Raw genomic sequence first — 22,157 nt, 5'->3', positions numbered from 1 at the left:
CCAATATGCATTTAAAATCTGTAATACAACCTTCACTGCCTTTAAGCATCCTCTGAGAGGAACTGTGATGTATAAAGGGAAGAAATAAATCTCTGCTTCCTCTCCTGATCCGACCTGGCCAACCCTTATGCCAGCAATGGGGCACCTGTGACCCTCCAGGTGTTTCTGAATTCCTTTCTTTTCTTTTTAAAAAAACTCTTCACTTCTACACTGTGTCTTGATGAAACTGGAGCTGTTTCAAGGCTGAAAGAAGGAGATTAGTCCCATTGCTTCAGATTTCTGAAGTGGGAATTGGAATCCCTTTTATGACCCTTCCCCATCTTGCTTCACGTTCCATGTGGCAACCTTTTAGGTATCTGAAGATGGAATACCAGACTCTCCAAGTATCCCTATTTTCCAGGGACAGTCCTGGATTTACAGAAGCCATCCCTGTTTCTGGTTGGATCCTGGAATGTCCCGTTTTTCCTTAGGAAGCTACCAGCATGAGTTTGACCAAACTGCGGGAGGCAGTGGAAGACAGGAGTGCCTGGCGTGCTCTGGTCCAGGGGGTCACGAAGAGTCAGACACGACTATACAACTAAACAACAACAACAATATTTTCATTGGAGAAATGTTGGAGGGGAAGGAGTTATGCAATCCCTGAGCCAAGGAGAGAACTAGCTATACAACATTTAGAAGACATCTGAAGGCAGTCCTGTATAGGAAAGTCTTTTTAATGTTTAATATTATGTTAGAAGTCACTCAGAGTGGCTGGGGCAACCCAGACCGATGGGTGAGATATAAATGTTGTTGTTGTTGTTGTTGTTATTCAATGTTGTTGTTTAGTTGTGTCCGACTCTTCGTGACCCCCTGGACCAGAGCACGCCAGGCACTCCTGTCTTCCACTGCCTCCCGCAGTTTGGTCAAACTCACGCCTGATCTAGGATTCCATACCCTCCAACATTTCTCTGATTAAAATAGGGACGTCCTATTGAATAACCATAAAGAAGGCTGATCGCCGAAGAATTGATGGTTTTGAATTCTGGTGCTGGAGGAGACTCTTGAGAGTCCCATGGACTGCAAGAAGATCAAACCTCTCCATTCTGAAGGAAATCAGCCCTGAGTGCTCCCTGGAAGGACAGATCCTGAACCTGAGGCTCCAAGACTTTGGCCACCTCAGGAGAAGAGAAGACTCCCTGGAAAAGATCCTGATGTTGGGAAAGATGGAGGGCACAAGGAGAAGGGGACGACAGAGGACGAGGTGGTGGGACAGTGTTCTCGAAGCTACCAGCATGAGGGAGGCAGTGGAAGACAGGAGAGCCTGGCGTGCTCTGGTCCAGGGGGTCACGAAGAGTCGGACATGACTAAATGACCAAACAACAACAAGAACAACAACAAACCAGCCCTGGGCAGCTGTGCTTGAGCCACGCTTCATGTTTCCCACAAGTGAGCCAGCAGTGTGACCAGGGGCAGCCCATGACATTTCAGTGTCTGGGGCAAATCATCCCACTGCCGCCTCCAGGCTGGCCGAGGGCATGAGGCTCTGGAAAGGCTTCTTCTCAAGCAAAGCCTTGCCACCCCACCGGGCTTTTTAAGGAGACCCCCGTTAAGGAAAGCAATTCTGGGGTGAGAGACTACTCAAGTGCCCAGCTCATTGGGGTGCAAGTCCCCCGCGGGTCCATGCGGTCAGTAAAAGAAGGAAGCTCCAGCCAAGTAATCTGGAGCTAAACTGTGGTCAATAGAACATGATATTTATTGTTGCACAACAGGTCCCCCCAGGAGTGAGAACCCCGAGCATGAGGTGACCTCCTCTTTTAAAACTTCCCTCTTTCCCCCAGAATACACTTTGAGAGGCAGCACTGATACATCATCACTACATCACCGGCATGTCACAAGTGGGGAGGAGTCTACAAGGGTTACACAAATCCAACATGAGGTCACTTTATCAGACCCCTTTCCCAACACCTCTTAAGTTCCCATCACCAAAAGAACAATAAAACTCTTTACCTATCCTTGCCCTCAGGACTTGTCTGGAGATGGGCTTTCAGAACACCGGACTTGCTCAACTGCCTCTGGGGATGTCTAGTGTTGCCCCCTTGGTCACTCCCTGGGTGGGGGGCTGTGTCTGTGCTCTCACACTTGGGGAATTATGGCGGGATGCCCTGTTCCTGCTGCCTGCGTGACTTCCCGCTTCTGGGTTCGTGGAGGGAGGTGGAGCCCAAATTCACCTTTCTGCAAGGGTTAAAATGGCACTGGAATGAGGAGAGTCGGCTAAAGTATGGATTTCCTACGAATTTATAAAGCTGGGTATCTTCCCTGAGCTGTCAAGTCAAAAGGATACACAGAGGCATAATATTAGTAACAACTTTAAAGATGTGGGCGACACCCCCCCCCCGTCATTTCCGTAACACACCTGTGCCGAATCTCCCTTCCCACTTGGTGGCAGAGCTGAGCGGTGGAAGGCCTCCCCTCTCACTGACTTGGGAAGAGGGAAAGCATTCCTGGGGTTGGGGAGACAGGCAGCGAAGCTGGCTGGCAGAAAGTGGTGCCGCTCTTCCCCAGCCGCAGCCTCCCTTTCCTGGGTTGCTCTGTGGCAGCAGTGGGGCAGGGATGAGGCCTCTTGCAATTCTGCCCACGGAGGCAGCTGCTTCCCGCTGCCTTATGGGTGGGCCAGCACTGGGGGCGATGCCACAGCAGACGTGTCAACAGCGTGACACAGCAGCCAAAAAGCCCATGCAATTCCAGGCTGCATCGACGTAAGTCCAGCGTCCTGATCAAGGGAAGTATGAGAACTGCTCCCCTTCTGCCTTGGTCAGTCGACACCTAGAATACCATGTCTAGTTGTGGGCACCTCAGTTCAAGAAGGATGTTGACAGGCTGGAAGGTGAGGAAGGCGACTGTTGTAAACAAAATCTGCCCTTTTTCCCTTATGAGGTACCCAAGAGCCCGTATAGAGTCCTGAAGTGGGTTCCCTATTGGTAGGAGAAAATAACAGAGGCCAACCAGAGAATATTGAGAAGCAAGGCAGCTAGTAAGCCTGATCTTTATTGATCTGTTGCAACAGGGTGCTCCCCACATGGAGGAGAGAGGAGGAGGACCCAGAACAAAGGTGTGCCCGCCCTTATATAGACATTTTAAATTCCCTGCCCTGGAGCTCCAGACCACCCCTCCATACATCATACATACATCACAGAAGGGGTGTAACCCAAGACTACCCCCCACAAACATCATACCTACATCACAGAAAAGGTGGTCTACAACAGAAATTTGAATGTTGTTTTTCCTGCCTGCCAGGTTATCTGATAATGCCTTATCTGATTGCCTTTCCTGGTAGTCTGTCAATCTTTGAAATGCTGATTTCTAAATTCCTGTAACAAGGTTTTTTCACCTCCTCCCTCCTTTCAGAGAAAACATTTGTCAGTTGGGGAGTCAAAATGGTTTCAGGTCAGACTTCCTGTGCTGATCTATGTACGTGCTTGGTTGGTACACTTATGAACATTTATTATATATAGAAGACCTTAAATTTTATTATTACAGCGACCAAGGGCCTGGAAACAAGGCCTTGCGAGGAACGGGGAAGAGACCTGGAGATGTTTAGCTCGCAGCCTGGTGGACAGGATCCAAGCTGCAACTGGGAGAGCCAGGCACGTGTTCAGATGGCACCCTTGCCAAGCTGGTTACCTTATCGTCCACGGTGGCGGGGGGGGGTGGCTGCTTTCTTCTCTGCGCACTTGGGTCCATCCACACGCTTGGCGCTGGCAGCGGAGCCTCCATCTCCCATTCCAACACATCTAACTCCAAGTCAGTTGCAAGCCGCCTCCTTCAGCCCATTGAAAGGAACTCAGCACAGAAGGTGGATTTAGGCCTCCCTCGGCTGACCAGGCAGATCTGGCTGGTCAGCGGCTCCTTTGTCCTGTTCTCAATTGGCACAATGAGAACCTGGCTGGGTTCCATTCAGCCTCTTTTCATCCTCGCCCCCTTTCCCCCTGAGCCTCCCCCTCCCCACCCACTTCCCCTCCCGGCTCATTGATGGAGCAGAGATTTGAATAAGAATGCTCTCTTTCCCAAGGTCATTAATACTGATTTACAGCCGATTACTACAATGCAACCAACAGCAAAACACTGCATTGCACCAAGATGGGAAAATAGAGGTCCCCCTACCGTAACTGATTGGCTATGGGGATGCCTGGCCAACTATCTTAATGATAAAACTGAGAGAAATATCTTACATAATAATGCAGAAAACAAATGCAGTGAGGGGGACTTGCTTTTACATTTCTGGAATGATAATAATAATAATAATAATAATAATAATAATAATAATAATATTTATTATTTGTACCCTGCCCATCTGGCTGGGTTTCTCCAGCCACTCTGGGCGGCTTCCACAGAAACCAAAAATACACTAAAATATCACACATTATCACACATTCCCTGAACAGGGCTGCCTTAAGATGTCTTCTGAATGTCAGGTAGTTGTTTATCGCTTTGACATCTGGTGGGAGAGCGTTCCACAGTGCGGGTGCCACTACCAAGAAGGCCCTCTGTCTGGTTCCCTGTAACCTCACTTCTCGCAATGAGGGAACCACCAGAAGGCCCTCGGCGCTGGACCTCAGCGTCCGGGCAGCATGATGGGGGTGGAGACGCTCCTTCAGGTATACTGGACAAAGGCTATTTAGGGCTTTCAAGGTCAGCACCAACACTTTGAATTGTGCTCGGAAACGTATTGGGAGCCAATGTAGGTCTTTCAAGACCGGTGTTATGTGGTCTCAGCGGCCACTCCCAGTCCCCAGTCTAGCTGCCGCATTCTGGATTAGTTGTAGTTAGGTAGTCCAGATGTAGTCCAGCAGGTAGCCCCTGACGGTCCCCATTCCATCGCTAGCTGGCAAAGCAGATGGAAGACAAGTTGCAGCAGTCCTTTTAGTTCCTCCCCAGCAAACCTCTTAACTTACTGTCCTCTCCTTTTCCCTCCCCCCATCCCCCCCCCCACAGCTTTTGGGAACTCTGCTAGATGTGCTCTTCTGTTTCTGTCTTCCTCTTTTGAGAGGTGACTTTAAAGCTTATATCTCCACCTTTTCCTAATTCATCTCTAGCCAAGGTGTGAACATCTCTGCAAAGGGTAAAGGCAGTGCCCCTGGAAGTGTCGGATTTCTGTATAGGCTAAGTAGGCTGAAGCCTATGGCCTCTAAATCTAGGGGGCCTCCCCAGTCTGCCTGCCCCCCAGTGGGCAGTCTCTCCTCTCTCCAAATTGCAAACCCAAGACTTCATGCCAGGGCAGGGCAACCAGGGCCCAGCAACTATGAGACTCAGGGCCAGCCAGTGGGCCCCAATTTGAAACTCTAGGGCCCAACTTGGAAATTTTTTTGTGGGGCCCTAGTTCACAGCCAAAATCTGCAGAATCTTAGAGATATAAATCCGTGTGCTAGGTCATTTTCACAAGGTCAGCAAAGCTGTTCAGAAATCAGACCTGTTATTGAGTTCTTGTGCAAGTTTGTAAACAAATTTTGATGGGTCTGGGTCCCCAGAGGTTGCTGGACTACAACTCCCATCATCCCTGAGTTCTGGCCTTGCTAGCTAGGGGTGATGGGAGTTGTAGTCCAACAACATCTGGGGACCCACAGGTTGAGAAAGGCTGGCTAGGGCCCTTCCTTGAATTCATATTCATTCTTTTTCATCCACGTCTCTCATAGTCCGCCTGCTCCTCTCTCTCTCTCTCTCTCTCTCTCTCTCTCTCTCTCTCATTCTCTCCTATTTTACCTTCTCTTCCTACCTCTGGCATTAAAGGATGCAGAGCTTCCTGGCACAGCTTGAGCTCCAGCAACACGGAGAAATGAGTGCCTGTTGTCATTCAGTCGTTCGCTCCAGGCAATTAATTCAGCCGTGACTCCACCTCATGCCAGAAGCAAGGAGGATCTGCCCAGAAACCTTGCTGGCAAAACCCACTTTGCAGGCCTCATGCATCTCAGCCAAAGTGCCGAAACTGGTGCCTGGTGCCTCCCGTATGGAGGGTCTTGGAAAAGCCCCAGGAGCAAAGCTGCCACTTGCTGCTGGATGAATTATGCATGTTGCTCAGGGACTGAGCTGCTGCCGCCTTCACAGGCCTTCAGCCTGGCTGGAGTCCAGAGGTGGCTTTCTTTCTTTCTTTCATGGGGAAGAGAGAAAGGCAGAGAAGCATGTCGGTCGCAGGATCACAGCCTTTGAAAAGGCAAGAGCGACCACTATTCAGAGTGGTAAAAACAGAAAGCGACTGCAGAAGGGGCTCCGAAAGGATCGATCCAAACTGCACAAATCCAGTGGAAAATGTGACTCACTAGATGAAGGCAAACCATTCTTGCTTGACCACGCACTGCTGAGGTCTCAGCTGGTAGCAACTGAGCAAGGAAGGGATCTGGGGCTGTGATCCCTGGGGCTGGAGCTCAAGGAAAACCAGGCTTAGCTGCCTCGGTCCATAAGAATACACACACACTCCTAAAATCCACAGGTGGGCAATACCTTTCTTAAAGGTAAAGGTAAATGACCCCTGAGAGTTAAGTCCTGTTGCAGACGATTCTGGGGTTGCGGTGCTCATCTCACTTTACTGGCTGAGGGAGCCGGCGTACAGCTTCCGGGTCATGTGGCCAGTATGACTAAGCTGCTTCTAGTGAACCAGAGCAGCGCACGGAAACGCCGTTTACCTTCCCGCCGGAGCGGTACCTATTTATCTACTTGCACTTTGACGTGCTTTCAAACTGCTAGGTTGGCAGGAGCAGGGACTGAGCAACGGGAGCTCACCCTGTTGCGGGGATTCAAACCGCCGACCTTATGATCGGCAACCCAAGAGGCTCAGTGGTTTAGACCACAGCGCCAGTTTCTTGTTGTTGCTGTTTAGTCGTTTAGTCGTGTCCTCCTCTTCCTGACCCCCTGGACCAGAGCACGCCAGGCACTCCTGTCTTCCACTGCCTCCCGCAGTTTGGTCAAACTCATGCTGGTAGCTTCGAGAACACTGTCCCACCATCTCCTCCTCTGTTGTCCCCTTCTCCTTCTGCCCTCCATCTTTCCCAACATCAGGGTCTTTTCCAGGGAGTCTTCTCTTCTCATGAGGGGGCCAAAGACTTGGAGCCTCAGCTTCAGGATCGGTCCTTCCAGGGAGCACTCAGGGCTGATTTCCTTCAGAATGGAGAGGTTTGATCTTCTTGCAGTCCATGGGACTCTCAAGAGTCTCCTCCAGCACCATAATTCAAAAGCATCAATTCTTTGGCGATCAGCCTTCTTTATGGTCCAGCTCTCACTTCCATACATCATTTTCTTAGTTTAACCTAAAGGCCACAAATGTGGTGCAAGCTTTCAAGTTGTGTCGAACTCTTCATCAGGCGAGTTGTCACACAAAACCAGGCAGTGAGCAGCCAGGATGAAAATGAGGCTGTTGTAGCCAGGAGGTCAGTTTGTAGACTCAGCTCCAAGACGAATTGGCCTTCCTTGGCCACAACCATCTCCCTGTACCCATCACTCGTCCTGCTGTGGACCTCCTTGAGTGTTTTTGTGTGCCTGGAGTGTACCCCCAAATTGTGATAATGTCTCCTGCTTGCCTGGAAGGAGGTTGGAAAGTCCCTAGGTGGGTTGTGGTGGCAGAAACCTCTGGCTTTTCTGTGGCTGGAATGCAGTCCTGCATTACAGAGGCAATGCAGAGTTGGCCCTACTAAACATCTTCCAAGACAACAATGCCCACTTACACCACAAAGAACTCATAACCCACCTGCTCTCAGCAGCCAGAAACATCATAACCAGACACTGGAGAGACCTGTCAGGAGTAAGCATGGACCAGTGGTACCAAATAGTATGGGAAACAGCCCTACTAGAAAAATTAACCAGTAAACTGAAACTGACACGGGGACAAATAGAAGAAGATGCCTTCACCCTGGTATGGCTCCCCTTTATCACATACTGAAATATACTCAGAGTCGAGAGTGGATTTCATGCTCATAGTAGTGAGGAATGAAAGTTCCCCCAAAATATCTGCTTTATATACATTATTTACACAATGGGCCGCACGTGATTGGCTAATTCCGGGATTCTCCTGTAGGCCAATCAGGTTGCGGATTCGCTTCCCTCTGGAGCTGGATTGGGTGGCTCCTGCGGACCAATCAGACTGCTGAATTGTTCTAGGACCAATCAGACTGCTGCCTTTTGGATCCTATTCAACTCAGTACATAACACATACACAGCCCAACAAGACAACGACAAAAATCCACCAACAGCATACGAATCAATATGGCTAACCTGATCCAAAACACCCACCCACCTCACTCACACACACATGAAAACAAAGACCACCACAGCCAACCACAAATGAACAGCCACACCCTGGGCCAACCCCAACCTCTCTCACCACCAAAGGAGCACAAGTGAACAGCAAAGAACCTGCACAAGCAACGCTGACACCAAACCCCACATATATCAAGTAAAATAGAAACATCGCCACCCGACCCCACCCCCACCCATCTTTCCTCCCTCCACCTCCTTCCCCCTTTTCTTCCTAACGTCTCAACAAATGAAACTGACTTGTAAAAAATAAAAATAAAAAATTGTTATGTGGGGAAAAAATACGAGAGAGAGGCATTGCACATACCTTTGTAAACCAAGAAAATCTTTAATAAAAATACATTATTAAAAAAAACCAGAGGCAAGAGTTGCGTCCATTGCTCCGCCCACTCTTGTCTCTGGCCCCTCCCACCACAGGAATGTGGCCCTCAGAAGGTTGCTCACGAGGGAATGTGGCCCTTGAACAGAAAAAGTTTGCCCATCTATAATCTTTTTTTTTTTAAAAAATCAAACTTTAAAAACAGAAGTTTACAATTTCTGTTCTTTCTCAGTGTATCAGGACAACCATTGGAAAAGATATGACCCTTAGATTGATTAATCTCTATTTCTGTTCTCTGCCAAAAAAAATTTCTCACATTTCATCCCGTTACTGTATCATTAAAAGGAGGTGTATTGCAGTTCCCGATCAGAAAACCACCATTTCCCCCCTTCATTATCTTGTGAGCCGCTCCAGTGATCTCATGTCTCACGGAGAAGTAGCTGAGGTTTGCAAAGGTTGCAAGAGGCTTTTGTTTTCCTCCCCATCCTTCAGAAACTCCAACTGTTTCCTATGTGCTCAGAGCACATGTTTCCTGCGCAATTGAGCATGGGCCATTTTCCCTTCCAATCCACGTGCCGTTGCGGGACCATTAGAGTTCACACCAGAGACCCACGCCCCTCTCTGCTACTCCAGACAGAACAAAGTTTGCCTCTTATCTCAGAATCCTCCTGTTTTGTGCCAGCCCTAATGGGAACAGGGAGGTGGGCAGATCCATTATGGAACATGGTTTCTTGTTCATGGAAGGTTAACATAATGAGGAACAAGTCATTTTCAAAGCTTTTAATCTCAAGGACACATCGGTGAACATCAGAGATCACACACATTTCCGGAGGTGAGAGCCACGTGTTCTTGCCTTGCCTAGCAAAACCTCGCAGCTGGAGATGGAAGCTCACAAGAACCTCAGCCCTGGTCCTACACAATGCAATCTCACTCACAGCAAAGGAGCTCAAATCCTTAAGGATGCACTCCTAACCATCCTTATTTATATAATATCAGTGGAAACAGTTGGTCTTGGTGAGTATTAACCGCTTTCAATTTTAACCTGAAGATTGCCACTTGTCCAGTTTTAATTTTAATTGTTTGAATTGATTGAGCCAGTGTGGTGTAGTGGTTGAGAGTGGTAGTCTTGTAATCTGGGGAACCGGGTTCGCATCTCCGCTCCTCCACATGCAGCTGCTGGGTGACCTTGGGCCAGTCACACTTCCTTGAAGTCTCTCAGCCCCACTCACCTCACAGAGTGCTTGTTGTGGGGGAGGAAGGGAAAGGAGAATGTTAGCCGCTTTGAGACTCCTTAAAGGGAGTGAAAGGCGGGATATCAAATCCAAACTCTTCTTCCTCTTCTTCTTGTGGGATGTATCTTAATTGATTGATCGCTTGTATTATGCACATTGTCTTATTTATATGATGTTAGCAGCTCTGAGCCCAGCTTTGGCCGGGGAGGGCGGGATACAAATAAAATTTATTCTTAAATTATTTATTTATTTGCTTTCAAATAACTCATGAAACGTGGTCCAGGACCGGACCAGAATCCAAAGGTTCTGCTAGGAGTCAGTCCGGCAGGGTCAAGGCAGGACATGAGGCAGGAAACCAGGCAAGGACAGGCGCAGGATCCGGCTTACAGCAATGTTGCTCCCGCAACCTGGGACAGGGTCCGACAGCCTTTTATCTTTGTCAGGGTAACGGCCAGTCCTGATCCCCCGGCAACTCACCTCCCTGTCTCGCCCAAAGCCAAGCACTCCTCCTGCGAGTACTCAGGTCTCTCCTTCTCTCAGACCTCAGTCTCTGCAGCTCGGGAGACGTCGGTGGGTGACTAGACTCAGGGGCCGCCTCAGCCTCCCCTGACCCAACTGGTAGTGGAGCAGCTGTAAGTGATGGCCCAGCTGGAGGCAAGGAGGTCTTCCCCGCATCTGGAGCCAGGGCAGGCTCAGGCCCCAGACTCGGCCCAGCTGGTGCTTGTTGCAGGGGAAACTGTGCAGACTGGGACTCTTCAGGATCAGGCCCCAGACTTGGTTCAGATGATGCCTCAGGCAAAGGATCTGGTGCAGACTGAGACTCCTCTGGTTCCGAGTCCCAGGCCATCACAGATTTGATGGTGATGCATCTCGTCAGCAATTACAAGAAAATAGTTGTTTCTGGGTTGTTGTTGTTGCTTTAAAAAACCACTATTATGGTTCTGGACCTGGACCTTTGCTGCATGTCTACTGCAAGGGAAGCAGATAAGAAAACTGTCTCCAGGTTGAAAATGTCCTGTTTATTCACCACTGGCCAGAGGGAGAAGTTCATGCCTGCCTCTGCTCTTCTGTGTTACCCTTACTTTCCCGGTGTGTCCCCTGTGCTGCTCTCATTCTGCTACGGGCTTCCTAAGGCGATGGACCCACATTGTGTTCCAGGGGTTGGCAAACCCTTTCCATTGATCTGTGAAGCCTGGGAACCCTGGGGTGTCTTCAGCGTGACATGATCTTGTGGCTGAAACCCAAGAGTAAGCAACTTCTCCAGCTCCACTCGCCGATGTACAAGTGTCCTCATCGCATTTATTGTGTCGTCTCAATGTTTTAGGAGTCTTTTTTGTTGTTGTTGTTCAAATGAGGAGGTTCTGCTGTTTTCGAGCCAGCAGGTGGCAGCACAGAACCGGCCTTTTGCTTTCCATTCCTTTTTTGGATGCTGCCTTGTCAGTCTCAAGAGCGCGTTCAGCAGCAGAAATTGTGGTGGAGCAATAGATGGGAAATTGCACGACATGAAAAACTGACCTGGTACACCCAGTTTTTGAAAGGAAAAGCAAAGGTAACATCTTTTTGTCTCAGTTTGGTGGGCTTTTATTGAATGGATAAAAAAGAGAGGTCACATTTGTCTCTTTCACAAGTCTCTCAATTAATTTGGGATTGTTGGCATCTGTCTGTCTTGGGAGACAACAGAGGAGTGCGCTTTTGGGGCTGAGGTCAAACTGTTTGAAGGTTCTAGTTACAGGTAGGTCTAGCTCCCTGGAAGGACAAATTGTGAAGCTGAGGCTCCAAGACTTTGGCCACCTCCTGAGAAGAGAAGACTCCCTGGAAAAGACCCTGATGTTGGGAAGGATGGAGGGCACAAGGAGAAGGGGACGACAGAGGACGAGATGGTGGGACAGTGTTCTTGAAGCTACCAGCATGAGTTTGACTGCGGGAGGCCGTGAAAGACAGGAGTGCCTGGCGTGCTCTGGTCCAGGGGGTCACGAAGAGTTGGACACGACTAAACAACAACAGCCGTGTTGGTCTGCCGTAGTCAAAACAACAACAACAACAAAATTCCTTCCAGTAGCACCTTAGAGACCAACTAAGTTTGTTATTGGTATGAGCTTTCGTGTGCATCCACACTGATATGCACATGGTATCTGAAGAAGTGTGCATGCACACGAAAGCTCATACCAATAACAAACTTAGTTGGTCTCTAAGGTGCTACTGGAAGGAATTTTTTTATTTTAAGGTTGCAGCATCTTCTGTGACTGCAGAGAACGATATGGGAGAGACCTGTTTTGTTGCATCTGGGGCAGAGGAAGGTGTCTGGTTGGGCTGCTGCAGATGCACCAGGGCGTTTCTTCTCTCTGTGCCCCTTCCAGCGGTCATTCCTCCTCTGCTCACGGCTATGGATGCACAACCTGACTGCCTATTTCCAAGCACTGTGGTTGTCTGATTCCGACATGCTGGGAATTGGTGTTGCCAGCCTTCTGTCACGTTTGCAGACATATTCAGATATTATTCATCCCCGTATTTATAATGCAGAGTTGGCCACACCTGCTGTTCTCTCATTTCTCATGGTGGTACTTTTATCTCACCTGTCTGTATCCTATTGCAGAGATCTGGATAACTAGCGTCATCATTTTTTCTGAAGGCAATCCTGTTTAGGGAAGCTTTTAATGTTTAGGGAAGCTTTTAATGTTTGGGTCTTGGGTACCCCGTCAGGGATAAAGGAGCAATTTTTTGGAGCAGTTTTTTTCTTATAACAGTTGGCTTTGGCATTTTGGCCTGGAAAGCCAGAAATCACATCACACACCAGGTTCCTGTGGCTCAGGCAGGCCAAGGGGTGATACTCCTGAGGATTAAGCAAGTTTCACCTAGTTCCAGCCACAGTTTACACAAAACATTTGCAATGGGCAAACCACAACCATTAAGGCCAATGAGGTCCCTCGATCTAGGAGAGGAATCCCTTCAGGAACTTCCCCAGATGGCTTTCTGCCTCCTTTTGGAGAGCCAAGATGGCTTTTGGATTTCTCTCCTGCACTGCTCTAGACATGTGGTTTATATACTTATGTATGTGTGTTTGCCTTGTGCAATTATTAATGCGAGTGACGCTGTGGGTTAAACCACAGAGCCTAGGACTTGCCGATCGGAAGGTCGGCGGTTCGAATCCCCGCGACAGGTTGAGCTCCTGTTGCTCGGTCCCTGCTCCTGCCCACCAGCAGTTCGAAAGGACGAACTGAGCTTGCAGGGCAGCAGTTGAAGAGCTTGCAGGGCAGCAGTTGAAGAAGGAGCAAAAAGGGTTTTCTTGTGTGTGTGTGTTTCTTTGTGGCTGATTAGCTGTTCTCCCTGTGCAAAGGTCAGAGGGGGCAGGGTTTCTGTTGAGGCAGGTGATTAGCTGTGGGAGGAGCTTATCAGAGCTTGTAGGGCAGCGGTGCGCGCCGCTAGGCGCGCGCAGTTTGATCCATCTTTTAGATTTAGGGGAGCTAGTCTCAAACGTTTGTTGGGGGAGACCTAGGTTTTTTTGTGGGGGGAGTTATTTGTCCTGTCTTCACGCTTTTTATGATGAAGGACCGCTGTAGCCACCCCCAACAACACGTTCTCAAGATGGAGGGGGAGGGAACAGCTGCAGTCGCCTGCGGTTCCTGCGCAATGTTTGCCATCTTGCCAAAGGTTGCAGGCAGCTTTACCTGCAGCAATTGCATGTTGATTGCCCTCTTAAAAGACAAAGTCCAGCAACTGGAGGAACGTGTAGCTACGCTCCAAAGAATTAGAGAGCTGGAGCTCTTCTTGGAAGCAACAGAGCACACCGTCTCCACCAAGGAGGAGACAGGGGACTCCCCTGAGAAGGAGGCTAGTTCACCAACACAGGAGCCAGATATATGGAGAAACGTGACTCAAAGAAGTAGGAGGCCCAGGGTTCGCTCTGATTGTTTAGAAATACACAATCGCTTTGAGGTCCTCTCCCCTAGCATGGAAGACGAAGAGCAGACTCCATTTGAGGATCTCTCCCTCATTACAGTCGATCAGGTATATGAAGACGAGCAGCAAAGTCAGTCCTCAGGGAATGTGCAGGCGACCTTGGAACGGACAGCTCACGGAAGAACCCCGACCAAACCTAAGAGGAGGCGTGTAGTGGTGATAGGGGATTCCCTACTGAGGGGAACAGAAGCAGTGATCTGTGGGCCTGACAAGATGTCTCGGGAAGTGTGCTGTCTCCCCGGGGCTAAGATCCAAGATGTAACTGAACGACTGCAAGGAATCATAAAACCCACTGACAAATACCCCTTCCTCTTGGTTCATGTGGGAACCAATGACACTGCAAGCAATAGCCTCCAGAAGATCAAAAGAGACTACGAGGCTCTGGGCAGGAAATTGAAGCAATTAAATGCACAAATTGTGATCTCATCTGTCCTCCCAGTTGAACGACGTGGCCCAGGGAGAGAGGGGAAAATAGTGGAAGTGAACAGCTGGCTTCGCAAATGGTGTAAACAGGAACGGTTTGGATTCTTAGATCACGGACTGCAGTTTCTTGAAGATGGACTTCTGGCAAGCGATGGGCTGCACCTCACAACGGTTGGGAGGAATGTTTTTGCCAAAAATCTCAGAAACCTCATCAGGAGGGCTTTAAACTGACTAATGTGGGGGAGGGAGACAGTGCTCCTGAAGGTAGGAGTCTATCAATTGATGAAGATGATCATCCAAATGTCATAGACCAAATGGAGCAAACAGCACGCAGACCTAGTGGTGGGAGGAAAAAATCCTTAAATAAGAGACATGGGGGAATGATTAATGGACTTCAATGTCTGTACACTAATGCGCAAAGCATGGGAAATAAACAAGATGAGCTTGAGCTCTTGGTACAGCAAACTAAATATGACATAATAGGCATCACTGAAACATGGCGGGATAAGTCCCACGATTGGAATGTAATAATGGAGGGATACAATCTATTTCAGAGAAACAGACCAGACAAGAAAGGAGGAGGAGTGGCATTATATGTCAGGGATGTGTATACCTGTGAAGAGATCCAAGATTTAGAACCTCAAAGCCAAAGTGAGAGCATTTGGGTCAAAATTAAGGGAGAGAAGAATAACAGTGACCTCATTGTGGGAGTTTAGTATAGATCCCCAAGCCAAACGGAGGACATAGATGATGCCTTCCTGGAACAGATGGCCAAGCATGCAAAAGGAAGGGAGATAGTAGTAATGGGGGACTTCAATTACCCGGATATTTGTTGGATGTCAAACTCAGCCAAGAGCATAAGGTCAAACAGATTCCTCACTGGCCTTGCAGACAACTTCATTGTCCAGAAAGTGGGAGAAGCAACAAGAGGAACAGCCATTTTAGATCTGGTCCTAACCAATGTTGATGACCTGGTTAGTGGGGTAGAAGTGGAAGGATCATTAGGCGCGAGTGATCATGCTCTTCTGAAGTTTACTATGCAGCGGAAAGGAGCAGCCAAGCATACTAGGACTCAATTTCTTGACTTTAAGAAAGCCGACTTCATAAAACTTAGGGAAGTGCTGGGTGAGATCCCATGGACAGTAATACTAAAAGGAAAGGGAGTTCATGATGGCTGGGAGTTTGTTAAGAGGGAGATAGTAAAAGCACAACGTCAGGCAATACCAAGGAGACGGAAACATGGAAGGTGCCTAAAGAAGCCAGGGTGGCTATCTAAAGAACTCTTAACTGAGTTAAGATTAAAAAAGGATGTGTACAAAAAATGGAAAAGGGGGGAAACCACCAAAGAGGAATTCAAACAAATAGCCAGCACGTGTAGACACAAAGTCAGAAAAGCTAAAGCACAGAATGAACTCAGGCTTGCTAGAGAGGTTAAAAGCAACAAAAAAGGCTTTTATGGGTATGTTCGTAGCAAAAGGAAGAACAAAGAAACATTCGGGTCACTCAGAGGAGAAGATGGTGAAATGCAAACAGGGGACACAGAAAGGGCTGAACTCCTCAATGCCTTCTTTGCCTCAGTCTTCTCCGATAAAGAAAACAATGCCCGACCTGAAGAATTTGGAGCAAATGATTCAGCAGCGGAAACACAGCCCAGAATAACTAAGGAGATAGTACAAGAATACTTGGCTAGTTTAGATGTATTCAAGTCTCCAGGGCCAGATGAACTGCATCCAAGAGTATTAAAAGAACTGGCAGATGTGATCTCAGAACCACTGGCAGTCATCTTTGAGAATTCCTGGAGAACAGGCGAAGTCCCGCAGACTGGAGGAGGGCAAATGTTGTCCCTATTTTCAAAAAGGGGGAAAGAGAGGACTCAAATAATTACCGCCCAGTCAGTCTGACATCAATACCAGGGAAGATTCTGGAGCAGATCATTAAGCAAACAGTCTGTGAGCACCTAGAAAGGAATGCTGTGATCACCAATAGTCAGCATGGATTTCTGAAAAATGAGTCATGTCAGACTAATCTGATCTCGTTTTTTAACAGAATTACAAGCCTGGTAGATGAAGGGAACGCAGTGGATGTAGCCTACCTTGATTTCAGCAAGGCATTTGATAAGGTGCCCCATGATATTCTTGTAAAGAAGCTGGTAAAATGCGGTCTTGACTATGCTACCACTCAGTGGATTTGTAACTGGCTGACTGACCGAACCCAAAGGGTGCTCATCAATGGTTCCTCTTCATCCTGGAGAAGAGTGACTAGTGGAGTGCCACAGGGTTCTGTCTTGGGCCTGGTCTTATTCAATATCTTTATCAACGACTTGGATGGTGGACCCAAGGGCATCCTGATCAAATTTGCAGATGACACCAAACTGGGAGGGGTGGCTAACACCCCAGAGGACAGGATCACACTTCAAAACGACCTTGACAGATTAGAGAACTGGGCCAAAACAAACAAGATGAATTTTAACAGGGAGAAATGTAAAGTATTGCACTTGGGCAAAAAAAATGAGAGGCACAAATACAAGATGGGGGACACCTGGCTTGAGAGCAGTACATGGGAAAAGGATCTAGGAGTCTTGGTTGACCACAAACTTGACATGAGCCAACAGTGTGACGCGGCAGCTAAAAAAGCCAATGCAATTCTGGGCTGCATCAATAGGAGTATAGCATCTAGATCAAGGGAAGTAATAGTGCCACTGTATTCTGCTCTGGTCAGACCTGACCTGGAGTACTGTGTCCAGTTCTGGGCACCACAGTTCAAGAAGGACACTGACAAACTGGAACGTGTCCAGAGGAGGGCAACCAAAATGGTCAAAGGCCTGGAAACGATGCCTTATGAGGAACGGCTAAGGGAGCTGGGCATGTTTAGCCTGGAGAAGAGGAGGTTAAGGGGTGATATGATAGCCATGTTCAAATATATAAAAGGATGTCACATAGAGGAGGGAGAAAGGTTGTTTTCTGCTGCTCCAGAGAAGCGGACACGGAGCAATGGATCCAAACTACAAGAAAGAAGATTCCACCTAAACATTAGGAAGAACTTCCTGACAGTAAGAGCTGTTCGACAGTGGAATTTGCTGCCAAGGAGTGTGGTGGAGTCTCCTTCTTTGGAGGTCTTTAAGCAGAGGCTTGACAACCATATGTCAGGAATGCTCTGATGGTGTTTCCTGCTTGGCAGGGGGTTGGACTTGATGGCCCTTGTGGTCTCTTCCAACTCTATGATTCTATGATTCTATGTCAAAGTGCAAGTAGATAAATAGGTACCGCTCCGGCGGGAAGGTAAACGCTGTTTCCGTGTGCTGCTCTGGTTCATCAGAAGCGGCTTAGTCCTGCTGGCCACATGACCCGGAAGCTGTACACCGGCTCCCTCGGCCAGTAAAGCGAGATGAGCGCCGCAACCCCAGAGTCAGCTACGACTGGACCTAACGGTCAGGGGTCCCTTTACCTTTACCTATTCTATATTTGAGACCCTTGAATTTCTACACAGAGGATGAGCACGCTAAACACCAACTTTCTGACTGTTTGAGAGAGAATTACTGAATTTAGGACCAAAGCCTTATTAGGAGTCGGGTCGGGATAAGCCTGGAGAAAAGGAGACTGAGAGGCAGGACGAGAGCCAATGTCTTCAAACACTTCAAGGACTGCCCCTTGGAAGGTTTTCTGCTCCCCCAGAAGGCAGGACCTGAACCCAGGGCTTCAAGTTACAAAAAGGGCGATTCCGACCCAACATCAAGAATAGGTTTCTGACAGTGATTGCTGTTTGACAGTGGAACGGATGACCTTGGGAGATGAAGGACTCTCCTTCCTTGGAAGCTTTTAAGCAGACGTTGGATGACCATCTCTCAGGGATTCTGTCGCTGAGATTCCTGCCTTGCAGGGGGTTGGACTAGATGACCCTTGGGGTCCCTCCCAACCCGACAACTCAATGACGTTCATCTTAATGCCCGTGAAGTCTTCCCTCTCCTCCCCAAACCTTGTCCTGCCCTCCATATACACACAGATGCACCAACTCTGCGGCACATTTTTGCAAGCAGCAGAACTCCAAATAAATGGCTGGCAACAATCACAAAAGAAAAAAAACCCCACTTTATTCTCTTTTGGAAAGCAAAAATACAGAGTCATCTTTGTTTTCCACACGGCGGATGGTGTTCCCTCGTGTGTCCCTTCCGCTGGAGCAGCCTGGTCCCCGTGGAAGAGGCTGGGATCCCTTGCGTGGGCACAGGGATCAAGCCCTAGATTTCCCCACTCAGGCAGAGCCAACAGCAAAATGCCCCCCTGGCAGGGGACAAACCTCCTTGAGCTGGATGAGCAAAGGCAGGCTCTGTGTGCACCGTCAGAGGGGCTTCCTAGGAGCACGATCTCCCGTGGGTTTCCATCAGTCTCTCTGCACACAAAAAGTCCCTTTTGGCCAGTCCTCCTGGGCCAGCCTGCGGCCTCCCCAGCTAGTTCTCTCCCGCCTCGTCATAGACGGGGTTGACATAAGCGCCACTCTTGGGCTCTTCTGCAAAGTCCTTCTGGCTGGTGGGCGGCCACTTTGCGTCCTCCTCCAGCTGCCGCTGCAGCTTCCGGTACTGGCTGGAGGAGCGGAAGCGGAAGAGGGCCTTGATCATAAGCCAGAGGCGGTGGTTCTGCAGGATGCCGTCCTGCAAAGAACAGGGGAGCATGAGAAAGGGGCCCATCCATTCTTAAAAAAAAACCAGAAGCATTTTTACCTGGTATTATACAGGTGAAACTCGGAAATGAACTTTTACTTCAGTAATTCAGCTTAAAAGGTGAAACTAATATATGAGATAGACTCATGACATGCAAAGCAAGATATGTCAAGCCTTTATTTGTTATAATTTTGATGATTATGGCCTACAGCTGATGAAAACCCCAAATTAACAGTCTCAGAAAATTAGAATATTAATTCTAATGCTGACTTCATTTTCCAGCAGGACGTTGGCACCTGCCCACACTGCCAAAGTACCAAAACCTGGTTCAGTGCCCATGGGATCACTGTGCTTGATTGGCCAGCGAACTCGCCTGACCTGAACCCCATAGAGAATCTATGGGGCATTGCCAAGAGAAAGATGAGAGACATGAGACCGAGCAATGCAGAAGAGCTGAAGGCTGCTATTGAAGCATCCTGGTCCAGCGGCGTAGCGTGGGTTGTCAGCACCCGGGGCAAGGCAAGTAATTTGCGCCCCCTGATGCAAAAAGGGCCCAAACCAAGTACTGAGTACATATGCATGCTTCTGCTTCTCAGAGGTCCAATATTGCTCTATTTGGAATCCTTGTTTTGCTGATTTCATTTAATATTCTAATTTTCTGAGATTGTTAATTTCGGGTTTTCATCAGCTGTACGCCATGATCATCACAACTATAACAAATAAAGGCTTGACATATCTCGCTTTGCATGGTATGAGTCTATCTCATATATTAGTTTCACTTTTTAAGTTGAATTACTGAAATATATGAACTTTTCCACAATATTCTAATTTTCCGAGTTTTACCGGTAGGCCAAGATATTAATAGACAAGATGTCAAACTGTTCTTATATGCAACAACAGTAGCAAGAGGATTATTAGCCCAGAAATGGAAGCAAGAATAAATTCCGACGAAAGAAGAATGGCAGACGAAATTAATGGACTACGCAGAATTGGACAACATGACAGGAAGGATTTGAAACCTGCCGGACCAGAGATTTACAGAAGATTGGAAGAAGTATATGAATTACTTGAAGAGCAACTGTAATCAACAAATTACGCTAGTAGGACTACAAGACGTTTTGTAAGGAGAAATATACAAAGTGTTACAAAGTAGAAAAAGATAGAGATAGTTATGAGTTTGAAATGTAATAGGGAAGATAAGAAATGCATACTAAGAGATTAGATTGGAAAATTTTCAGGCAGGACTGATGGAAGTCAAAAAAATTGAAGAAGATGTAAAAGTATGTTTAATTACTGTTGAAAATGACATGTTAAAAAACTAATAAAAATTTATATATATAAAAGAGAAAGGGGCCCATCCAGTCTAGCATCCTGTTCTCACCATGGCTGACCAAATGCCCCTGAGCGAAACCCACAAGCAGGATCCGAGCGCAAGAGCATCTTTCAAGCCTCCTGGCCTTCCAAAGCAGAGCTGCCTCTGATCCCAAAAGCATCTGGAGGCATTGAGGCTGCAGCGTTTTATGGGGGGAAAGTTGCCGCTTTGGGAATTCAGTGGCTAGTTTAATCACTGGGGCAAGATGGTTTAAGGCTATTGCACCGATCCTGGCCCGACTGCACCGGCTGCCACTTAGTTTCCGGGCATCATTCAAAGCGCCGCTTTTGACCTCTAAAGCCTGAAATGGCTCAGGACCACAATATTCCCCACGTGAAGCGACCTGGATCCTAAGATCATCTTCTGAGGCCCGTTGTCGTGTGCCTGCTCCGCAAGAGGGGTGGCCCCATGAGAACAGGGCCTTTTCTGTGGTGGCTCCCCGCTTGTGGAATGCTCTCCCCAGGGAAGTTCACCTGGCACCTCCATTACACATGTTTAGGCACCAGGCGAAAAGGGTCCTCTTCAACCAGGCGTTGGGATGAACAACATGCTATGCCCTTTAAAATGTGTTTGGGGTAGGGGGCTTATTGGGGTCATTATTAGGATTAGGATTTTGTGTCTTCATTTTGTATTTGTTATGTTGTAAACCGCCCTATGATTTTCACATGAAGGGCAGTATATCAATTTAATTAATCATCATCATCATCATCATCTGTTGGTGAGCAGGAGGAGGATGCTGAGCCTGAGGGACCGTTTTCCCGACCCTCTTTAACCCCCCAAATCCCCTCCACATCCCCTGAACCACCACCAGCAGGTTCCCACAACCCCTGGGAGTAGGTAGCGCTCTGCTGGAAGGGAAAACTCTGAGCCAGTTCCTGGGGAAATGAAAAGCCGTAGCTCAGAGGCTGAGCGTTGGCCTTGCAAGCAGAAGCTCTCAGGTTCAATCCCTGCTGGGACCGAGAGACCCCTGCCTGAAACCGTGGACAGCTGCTGCCAGTCCGTGTAGACAGCATTGGGCTAGATGGGCCAGCAGCCAGACTCCTGAAATCACGCTCGCCTGCTCACCTCCACGAAGAACGAGACGGAGAAGGCCACCAGCAGCATCAGCAGCACATACACTCTCCAGATGGTTGGGGTGCAGAGAAACTGTGAGGAAAGAGGTTGCAAGCTGGTTAGGCTTCGCAGCGCCTTCAGGTCAGCCTGCCTGGCACCTGCCCCCTCCTTCCGCACCCCACACCCCTGGAGCCCGGCCCAGGGCTCTGCGTTTTGCCCCAAGCGGAGAGCATGGTGCTCCAATCTGGTGCCAGCTGCCCATATCCTCCTGCTGGGGGGAGCTCCGGGTTCACCCCCCACCCTCCCTTGGAGTCTCCCGCTGGGCACTCCCGACTCACCTCCATCCGTATGTAGACGGGGTCCAGGTCAGCGAAGAAAAGGAAAAGGGAGACTCCAAGCTGGACACACAGCAGGCCAGAGAAGATATCTGGGAATCAAGAAGAGGAAGAGCCCCCAGTGAAGCCCAGGAATCGGGGGGCCTCTAGCGTCAGGAAGAGCAGTGGGAGATGGGAGGCAACAACAGTATCTGAAGGAGCGTCTCCATCCCCATCGTTCTGCCCGGACACTGAGGTCCAGCGCTGAGGGCCTTCTGGTGGTCCCCTCCCTGCGAGAAGCAAAGCTACAGGGAACTAGGCAGAGGGCCTTCTCGGTAGTGGCGCCCGCCCTGTGGAACGCCCTCCCATCAGATGTCAAGGAAAGAAACAACTCTCTGACTTTTAGAAGACATCAGAAGCTGATCAGCTTAATGACTGATGTTTTACTGTATTTTAATATTTGGCTGGAAGCCGCCCAGAGTGGCTGGGGAAGCCCAGCCAGATGGATGGGGTATAAATAATAAATTATTGTTATTGTTATTGTTATTGTTTTATTGTT

At 48.6% G+C, this 22,157-nt stretch overlaps 2 protein-coding genes across 5 annotated transcripts in view; one reads left to right on the top strand and one right to left on the bottom strand.

The window, feature by feature from the left end:
• LOC308478152 (uncharacterized protein) overlaps positions 1-16,017 on the top strand; it is a 342,007-nt gene extending 325,990 nt beyond the window's left edge. For both annotated transcript variants that reach the window (XM_081007529.1, XM_081007528.1), the window contains exon 2: positions 13,060-16,017. In XM_081007529.1, coding sequence (XP_080863655.1) covers positions 13,366-14,439 — 1,074 coding nt within the window. In that variant the 5' untranslated portion in view covers positions 13,060-13,365 and the 3' untranslated portion in view covers positions 14,440-16,017. The remainder of the gene's footprint in view (positions 1-13,059) is intronic.
• A 2,258-nt stretch (positions 16,018-18,275) lies between these two features.
• The window catches only part of LOC308478106 (putative cation-transporting ATPase 13A5), a 52,312-nt gene continuing 48,430 nt past the window's right edge, over positions 18,276-22,157 (bottom strand). For all 3 annotated transcript variants that reach the window (XM_081007384.1, XM_081007385.1, XM_081007386.1), the window contains 3 exons: positions 21,623-21,711; positions 21,297-21,377; positions 18,276-18,850 (listed from right to left, as the gene is read on the bottom strand). In XM_081007384.1, coding sequence (XP_080863510.1) covers positions 18,650-18,850; positions 21,297-21,377; positions 21,623-21,711 — 371 coding nt within the window. In that variant the 3' untranslated portion in view covers positions 18,276-18,649. The remainder of the gene's footprint in view (positions 18,851-21,296; positions 21,378-21,622; positions 21,712-22,157) is intronic.

This window comes from Podarcis pityusensis (assembly GCF_964106645.2).
Source record: "Podarcis pityusensis genome assembly, chromosome: 5".
Classification (NCBI taxonomy): Eukaryota; Metazoa; Chordata; class Lepidosauria; order Squamata; family Lacertidae; genus Podarcis; species Podarcis pityusensis.
The sequence above is the reverse complement of the archived record's forward strand: the minus strand, read 5'-3'. Positions and strand labels throughout refer to the sequence as shown.